The 9,823-nt window shown below is 36.5% G+C and overlaps 1 protein-coding gene across 1 annotated transcript in view; it reads left to right on the forward strand.

The window, feature by feature from the left end:
• Positions 1–7,943, forward strand: part of RNF32 (ring finger protein 32) — a 50,102-nt gene extending 42,159 nt beyond the window's left edge. Inside the window, exons 7-8 of the mRNA XM_071215375.1 lie at positions 6,430–6,597; positions 7,373–7,943. Of these exons, the coding sequence (XP_071071476.1) occupies positions 6,430–6,597; positions 7,373–7,615 (411 nt within the window). The 3' untranslated portion in view covers positions 7,616–7,943. The remainder of the gene's footprint in view (positions 1–6,429; positions 6,598–7,372) is intronic.
• Positions 7,944–9,823: the final 1,880 nt, after the last annotated feature.

The following is a 9,823-nucleotide window of genomic DNA, read 5'->3' on the forward strand; positions in this document are numbered from 1 at the left end:
AATAAATAAAAATAATAAATACACACAGAAGAATGCATAGCAAATGGACATAGAGAGCAGACAGGAAGCAAGCCACAAGGAGTTAGGGAGGATTTTTTAAAAAAAGTAAACCAAGAGTGATGAAATCAACATGGTAACATAAGACACTGCTGGAAAAACTGAAAAATTCTTACCCTAGAATCAACTAATAAAAGGACAAATCACACTTGTTTGGATTTCTGGAATACAATAGGAACTGGAGAAGGACTCCACAAATGCTTTATTGAAGGGAAAAAAACCCACTAAAATTTAGGTAAGAGATTTACATCCCTCCTATAGCAGATGCAGACAATAGAATTACTCACAGGAGCAAGTTAGAACCACACACATATCCAAGCACAGGAAATGAAATTCGCAGTGACCCAGAGTAGAGCACAAGTGACAGGAGTGCCACATAAAGAAGAGCCCCTGGAGAGGGGGAGACCTCAGCAGAACTGCTGACAAGAGGTACACATACTCAATCCAGTCTCTGTTTGTTGGACCACCTAAATGCAAAACAAACCTTTCTGGATTCACTCCATCTGTAATCATAATGGGAAAGAAAGAAGAGGCAGAAAAGCCTCATGGAAAAATAAGGGAGTGGGGGAACTGAACTGCTGTATGAAAGTACAGGTACCAGAACAGGTACCTCATCTCCAGATGAGGGAGAGAATTTAAACAAATCACAGGAGGTGTTGGAAAAATTCTGCACAAAAACAACATATCGAGATTCATGGAGAGAGAACAGAAGAAAGAAGGCTTTCTCCTGGAGGTGAAACAATTGCACACAAAACAGCAATCTTAGAAATTGTACTGCATATCCAGGGTAAGAATCAATCAGGTGCAGAAAAGCTGGGAAAATCTGAACAGTTAAAACACAGGCTACTCTAAATGTCCAGATTAAGTTGCACCAAGCATCAAAAAAGAGCCTTAACTTAAAGCCAATCGACAAACAACAACAACAACAACAAAACCCTAGGCAAAAGGAAGAACCTGACCTTAAGAGTTAACACATCAAAATAATCAGATGCACAGATAGCAAAACATTACTAAGAAATGCTACAAAACAGGAAGATATGGCTCAGTCAAGTGAAAAAATGAAAACTTCAGAGGAGGCACAGACTTTGAAACAACTGATCGAAGAAGTTCAAACAAATCTCCTAAATCAGTTCAAGGGGATAAAAGAAAATATGGATAGAAAATAAGTATATAGTTATATATACTTATATATACTTATAAATACTTATATATACTTATAAAATTAAAGGGTATTAAGAAGACAATGTATGACCATAAAGAAGAATTCAAAAGTTTGAAAAGAAACATAAAAAAAAAAGTAACATAATAAATTATGGGAAGGAAAGGCACAATGATAGAGATAAAAAATGCACTACACTTTTAACAGCAGATTCAAACAGGCATAAGAAAGAATTAGTGAACTAGAAGACAGGACAATTAAAATTATATGGTCAGAAGAACAGCTGATCGGTGTCTCAGGGACTTGAGCAAAGCATGAAGCAGGCAAGAATGCACATCATAGGTGTCCCAGAAGGAGAAGAGAAAAGGGGCAGAAAGGATATTTGAGGAAATAATGGCTGAAAATTTTCCAACTCTTATGAGAGATACAAATAACATGTCCAAGAAGTGCAACATACTCAAAACAGAATAAACCCTAATAGACTTACTCTGAGACACATAATAATCAGAATGTCAAAGGCCAAAGAGAAAATTTTGAAAGCAGCAAGAGAAATGCAACTTGTTAGATGCAAGGGATCCTCAATAAGACTAAGTGCCTCTCATCAGAAAACATGGAGGTGAGAAGGTAGTAGTACGATATATTTAAGGTAGTGAAAGAGAAGGGTCAAAATACAATTGAAGAAGGAAAATTCATATTTTCTGATAATGGACAGGCAAAATACAAAGACAATTGGGACAAAGATGGCATAAAGAGAACATATGGAAGCACAGAATATGCTATTGAAGCTAAGTTGGTATCTTTTCAAAATAGTAGGTTATGGATGTAGGTTGTATAATGCAAACCCCAGGATAATCACAAAGAATGTATTTTAACAACATACAGAAACAAATGAAAAAGGGATCAGTCAGATATAGAACAAAAGATCATCTATAAGAGAGCCAGGAGTAAAGGAAAAGAGAACAAAAAAGATAGGATATATAAAATCCAAACGACAAAATGTCTTTACAGTAGTGACACTGGATGTTAGTGGATTAAACTCCCTGTTTTAGTTTGCTAAAACTGTGGAGAGGAAAATACCAGAACTGGTTTGGCTATTATTACAGGAATTTATTAGGGTAAAGGCTTACAGTTCTGAGGCTGTGAAAATGTCCAAATCAAAGCATCTTCAGAGATGGCTGTCTCACCAAGGTCAGCTGCTGGCAGATCCTGGTCTCCTGACAAGCAGCAAGGCAACATGTTGACTCTCTGTCTGGGTCTCTGTCTTCTCCAGGCTGCTTTCTCCCCAAGCTGTGAGTGATCAAACACATGGCAGGGCTCTTCTCTTCATCTTTGAGCTGCTCCATGGACCTGGACTATCAGGGACCTCTTTCCATGCCTCTGTGCCCCGCTGATTCCGGCCTCTGGCCAACACAACCTCACAGCCTTCCAGGTTTTCTTCATCTTTCTGTGGCTGCAGGCAATCCTGGAGTCCTTTCTCACATGATAGGGTAAAAGGACAGCTGGCTTTCTCTGTATGTCTCCTCCATTTATAAAGGACTCCAGTAAAAGGATTAAGTCCCACTCTGGGTCCTGAGATATAATTAAAAGGCCCTTAAGTGAAATGATCTAATCAGAAGGCCCCACATAAATAGGTTTCCATACACAGGAATGGGTTAGCTTAAGAAAATAATTTTCTTAGGTCTGCAAAAGACTCAAACCAGGACACTCCCAGTCAAAAGACACAGATTGGCAGAATGGATTGAAAAAAAAAAAAAATTATGCTCCAACTATATGTTGTTTACAAAAGACTCACCTTAGATACAAAGACACAAAAAAGTTAAAAGTGAAAGGATGGAAAAAGATAATCTATACAATAGTAACCAAAAAAGAGGGTAGCTAGACTAATAACAGACAAAATAGACTTTAAGTCAAAAGCTGTTACAAGAGACAAAGAAGGATACTATAAATTAATATTAATAAAAGGGTCAGTCCTCCAAGAGAAAATAAGAATAATAAATATTTATGCCCTAAACCACAGTGTCCCAAATCATGAGGCAAACCCTGGCAAAACTGAAGGTGAAATAGACACCGCTACAATGATAGTTGGAGACTTCAAAACCACCCTCATCAATAGATAGAACATCTAGACAGAAGATCAATGAGGAAATAGAGAACTTGGAATAATATGATAAATGAACTAGATGTAGTGTACGTATATGAACATTGTATCCCAAAACAGCAGGATATACATTCTTCTCAAGTGCATGGGGATCATTCTTCAGGGTAGAATTTAAATTTTGTATATACATACAGTGGAATATTATTCACTATTAAAAAGGAATGAAGGGAAGCAGATTTGGCCCAATGGATAGGGCGTCCACCTACCACATGGGAGGTCCAAGGTTCAAACCCAGAGCCTCCTGACCCATGTGATAAGCTGGCTCACGCACAGTGCTGATGCATGCAAGGAGTGTCGTGCCACGCAGGGGTATCCCCCGCATAGGGGAGCCCCATGCACAAGGTGTGAGCCCCATAAGGAGAGCCATGCAGCGCAAAAAAAAAAAAGTGCAGCCCGCCCAGGAGTGGCACCACACACACACACACACAGCTGATGCAGCAAGATGACCCAACAAAAAGAGACATGGATTCTGGGTGCCACTGACAAGAATACAAACAGACACAGAAGAACACACAGTGAATGGACACAGAGCAAACAATTTGGGGGGGGGGGCAGGGAAGGGGAGAGAAATAAATCTTTTAAAAAATAAAATAAAATGTATTTAAAAAAAGAAAAAAAAAGAAATGAAGTTCTGATTCATGCAACAACACATATGAACCTTGAAGATACCATGCTGAGTGAAATAAACCATACACAAAAGGATAAATACAGGTTATCAGGTGCTGGGTGTAAAGAATGGGGAGTTAATGCTTTAATTGTACTTTTTATTTGGGTTGATTGTAAAGATTTGGTAATGGATGATGCTGATCTAAAGTATCTCATAAGTTGTACATTTTAGAAAGTTCTCAAAACAATTTCATTATGGTAAAATTTTTTTCTAAGTATTCATACACCATTTTAAGAAGATTATGGAGAGAGAAATAATAAAATAAAATACTGACTTATGCCCCAAATCTTTAAAAAAATATTCACCCTTTACCTGTACATGCCCTATTGTTTCCGATTTTTCTCATATGATTTCCTGAACTTGAATTGCCTTTTCTCCGATTCTGATAGTCCAGACCTTTAAAACCCATAAAACAACTATTTATCCTTCTCAGCCTATTCAAGGATATTGACTTACAAGCTCCTAAAGCCCGTTATAATCATCATATCACTTCTCTATGTAAGCATTTCTGTTAATGTGCAGTATATTGTCTTAGTTTTCAGCTTGATATAACAAATCCCACACAAACTTGTTTTGGCTTAAACAACAGGAATTTATTGTCTCATAGTTTTGGTGCCTAGAAGGCATGCTTCCTTCTGGGGTCAGGGCATTCTAACTGGCAGGCAGTCTCTGTGGTTCCTGGGCTTCCTGTCACATGAAAATCTCTTCTCCTTTCTCTTCTCTGTGCCTCTGACTTGTTGGCTTCTTCCTATAGCCTTCTCTTTATAAGGCCTCCAGGAGTAGGATTAAGACTTATCCTGATTCATATCACCACACCTTAACTATAAATACATCTTTAAAATGTTCTTTACAACAGGCTCATACCCATAGGAATGGGACTAGGATTAAGAACATGTTTTTTTTTCCTGGGGTATAGAACTCAATCTACCATAATCATAAATTCCTGAAAAACCATGGAGGACTTAATAGAGAAAATGGGTCCAGGCAAACCATTTAAAATCAGTACAACATTGTAACCAAAACAAGAACAAAACTATTACATTAATGAAATTTCAACTAAACTTTAGCAGAAATATAAATTTCTAATAAATATCCAACTTTACTTTTTTAAGAAAGGGGTGATAGTATCTTGGTAGAAAGTCATATAAAGACAGGTTGAAGCTTCCTAGTTAGGGAGATAAAACCTAAAAATATAAAAGACCATGAGAATCACATAGTAAATATTTCAAATTAAAGGTCATGGCTAAACTGAGACAAGGGGCAGAAAACAGGCTGATGGATATTTATATTTTGCATTTACCAATTGTTTCCTTTTTAGTTTTTGTGGGTTTTTTTTGTTTTCTTGTAGGGTTTTTTGTTTTTTATTTTATTATTAACAATTATTTTTAAATAATATAAAAATTAACATACTGGGGGGAATCACCCATGAATCTGTGTGACTTCTACATTCTGTAGGCATTGTTCCATATTAATGATCACTTACGAGCTAATTTACATTGCAGATACATGATTTCTAATAGCAGAATAGTATATTGATTTTGTTTAATCCTAGCAATTTTAGTTGATTGCCATCTGGAGGTGATAGTATGACATGTCACAACTAACCAGTAATTTTCAAGTTAAATTATCAGTTTTTCTAAATCTTTTTGAATCAAAACCATATAATATTATAAAAAGAACTTCCCCTTGAGGGAAACGTTAAAGTGTACTCAAGGGCACTACTTTCAGAGCAAACTTTGTAAAGGTTTGAGATAAAATGTAATATGCTGCTACTGCTATATCTATGTTAGTAGTGAAAACAGAATTTTAAGAAAAGTCCTAAAAATCTCTTCTGAAGCATCAGCTTATGTGAAGAGATTTTTTTAAGGTTCTTGGGCGATAGAGATTTTCAAATCATTATTTTAGAACTCAGTGAGAAAAGGAGAATGAAGAACCAGGTTAAAAGAAGGTGGTAGTATTTCTCTTGGACTTTGTTTTTCTAATAGTCCTGCTAAATGATCAGTCACAAGATGGCTGGCAAGCAAAAAGATAAAGCTGTTCTAATTAGCGAAAGCCTGATGGTGGCTCTAGGAAATTGTGGCATTGTACAGTAGCAGTCCTCCATATAGAGTAGAGTAAAACAGTACCAGAAGAAGGTGATAATGTGACAAGTCTTAAAAATTCTAATTCATCTCTCAATTTTTTATTTCATATGTATTCCTGGATTTGTAATTATTAAGTAAATAGCCATATGTCTACTTCCACAAAAGGCATTATTTAAAGAATAGCTATTTCAGGAAAGTTAATAAAATAGGCAATCAGGATTCAAGAAAGTGTTTCCCTTACACCTATACCAAAAATGTCAAAATTGATAAATATGTGTGCCCATCCTCCGTTTGTCCTTTTCAGTTCATAGAAATCAGTCACCGAATATTATGTTCATATGACACAAATATAGAAGAGCTCTTTTCAGAAATTGATCACTGCCTTGCTATAAATAGAAGCATTCTCCAGCAGTTGCAGGAAAACTGTGAACATGAAATTACAGAAGAAGACTGGGAGAAAATTCAAATACAGGTAGGCTTCAATTGGCTGTCTTGTCAAAAAACTAAATCAACTAAAATCACCATGAGTCTGCAACAGTAAGAGACATTTGAGGAGAAACTCTGCTCGATTCAGTTTTTATTTTCTGGAAGATTTATCTGAGGAGTAAAGGCTGGTAAGGTCAAGCCCAGAATATATCTTGCCCTAGCTGCATCTTGGCTTGAGGAATGGAACTCCTCTTGCCTTAGTCATGAGGTCAGTGATTATTTCTGAGGTCCTTTTAGTTTGAAATTCTGATTTGATGGTACCATTTTGTGAAAAATGAAAACATTGAGGAGAAAAAGCTTCCATACCTATTACCAACATGGAAAGTTTCCTATTAGTCCTAGCTAGGCCTTCTCTTGCCTCTGTGGTAAAAAACCAACATAGAAGAAAAAACTTACTTTAAAAAAATCATGAAGTCGGCAAATTTTAAAAGAACTTTAGCAGTTACATTGAGTCAAATATTTTGAGGTGTGTTATCCTTTATTGCTTAATTAACAAGAAATGTGTATTATTAAAATTTAGCATTTTATAAAGTATTTTTGTTTTAAAAGTGCATATCAGAGATGGCTTACTATGCCTTTTCCATTTTTTAAAAGAGCAACAGAGTGTAGGTAAATTTACGATTATTTTAGCACAAAATGAAACTTTATCTTTTAGAAGATAAATATCTCTTGTTACATATTTTTTCATTTAAATTTAAGTAACTTTTTATTGTGATAAAACTAATAACCTCCCATAACAAATTTCTTCTCTTGTGTTGTAGGCACTTCATCAGGAGATCTATGAATGTTCAATTTGCCTTACGCCACTCTCATTTACCAGTAATTTTCAGTGTGCATCTTCAGGGAAAAGTAATAATCAGCGTTTCCGTGAAATTGTTCTCTTGTCTTGTTCACATATGTTTCATCACACTTGTCTTCTCGCTTTAGAGGAGTTTTCCTTGGGAGAAATATACACTTGTCCTCTATGCCGCTCTAGCTATCAAAAGAAAATTCTTGAGTGTTGAATTCATATTAAGGAAATATTAAATAGTTCTGAGAAAAGATTTACCTTAATTTTAGAAGAATTGCATAGGTTTTGTGTTAAGTACTACAATATAATCTATTCTCCAATGAAACAAACTATTAGTTCTATATGGGAAATCTATCTTTAAATGCTATCTACCATCCATTTTTAGTCTTTAGTCTATAAAAAAGCAAAGTTCATATTCATGAATTTAATCAGCTGAAATAAATGAGGAATGGCTAGGAAGTTGATATTCAGAGGTTCTACACTTACTGACTTATACTTCTATTTGATTGTAAAGAATAATAAAATTACTAAACACATGTTAACTCCCTTTCTTTAGTGGTAAGCTGATTATTTTACCTATTTTTATCACCCTTCTGATTGGCAACAGGTTAGTCTATCAGAATTTTTATAGCACACTATCTGCTGAGGTTAGGAACAAGAGAATTATTATTTAAAATATAGGTAGTGTCTGACCCAACAAATTAGTAACCTATGAAATCACTCTTTAAATAAGTTCCAAATATTTCCAGTAATACTTTAAGTGCTTTAAAACCCCCTGCCATCTCTACTTGTTTTATACTAATTGCTTTATTTCTAAGTAATACATTATTGTTGTAATTGAGCACTTGTAATCCTGAAATATAAAAAAATATTCAGTAGTATTTAATCTTTCAATATCAGAAGATGACAAATCAAATTTTAATGACGTAGAGCAATGTATAGCTTTTTACCATATACATAAAGAAAACCATGAAACTTCTTTGGTAAGAAGTGTTTTTGACAGTGAGTTACTTTTTTTTTATTACTTTTTTGAAGTATATCACTCATACATAAACAATAAGTGTATAGTAATAGTTGTGAACTCACAAAACAAATATATAAAACATCATACAGGACTCTCACACCTCACACTACCACTAATACCTTGCATTGTTGTTAAACCTTTTAAACTAATGATTAAAGAACATTGTCAAAATATTAGACACAGATTTACTTTTATTAGGAGTTTCTTTAACACTGTTAATATTTAAACAGGTGTACTGGTTAGGTTAACACAGCTTCCATAACAGATAAAGCCTTAAAATCAGTGGCTTACCAAAATAAAATGTTATTTCTAACTTATACAAAACCCTATCAGCCATGAGATGAGTTGACTGGAATATTTTACTTCCAGCCACAGCTAACTGCTAGGGTAACAAGGTAACAGTATAGTTTGGGCATAGGAGGAAAAAGACAGGTCACCAGACTTAGAACACACCTGTCAAGAATATGAAATATTCCACCATATCCTATTGGAAGAAATATTAAAATTTCTATGTTATATCTCATCCTTTAAAAAAGATTACTTTAGGGAAGCAGATATGGCTCAAGTGATTGGGCTCTGTCTACTACATGTGAGGTTCCAGGTTCAGCTCTGGAGGCCTCCTGGTGAAAGGTTAGCTGGCCCTTACAGAGAGCTGACATGACACAAGAAGATGATGCACACACACAAAAAAGACACAGAGGAAAGACAATGAGAGGCACAACAAACCAGGGAGCTGAGGTGGCTGAAGTGATTGAGTGCCTCTCTCTCAGGTTGGAAGATCCCAGGATCGGTTCCCAGTGCCTCCTGCAGAGAAGACAGCAGACAAAGAAGAACGCACAGTGAATGGACGCAGAGAGCAGACAGCGAGTGCAAGTGGCATGGTGGGGAGGAATAAATAAGTCTTTAAAAAAAAAAATTAAAAAGATTAGTGTGGCCGTGGCTCCCTGCCGCTCGGGTGGGAGGCAAAGCCTTCCTCGCACCGCCCTAGTGAGTAGCGGGTTATCGACGCACCACACCTGCCGTGCGCCGGAGACTGCTGGCCAGGGCTGCTAGTCAGTGAAGGGGGACTGGGCTACAAACCCACGCAAGCCACTGGCCAGGAGATGTAGACAGCTTTATTGGCAGAAGCGGGGGAGCCAGGGCACGTGGGCTTATGCGCGATCCGCAAGCGAGTACAGGGAGGGGGCAGTGGACAGGAGTTATATAGGGTAAACGTGGAAACATTATCTGATTGGTTGGGACAGCAATATGTCTATATATGGTAACTATAGATTTACTAGACAAAATGGCAGAAGGAGATGAAACGGCTGCTTGGCGCATGCGCACTGTCCAGGGAGGGGGTGGTGAGCAGGGATTATATAGGGCTAACGCGGAAGCATTACTTGATTGGTTGGGACT

Source organism: Dasypus novemcinctus, chromosome 5 (assembly GCF_030445035.2).
Source record: "Dasypus novemcinctus isolate mDasNov1 chromosome 5, mDasNov1.1.hap2, whole genome shotgun sequence".
NCBI lineage: Eukaryota > Metazoa > Chordata > Mammalia > Cingulata > Dasypodidae > Dasypus > Dasypus novemcinctus.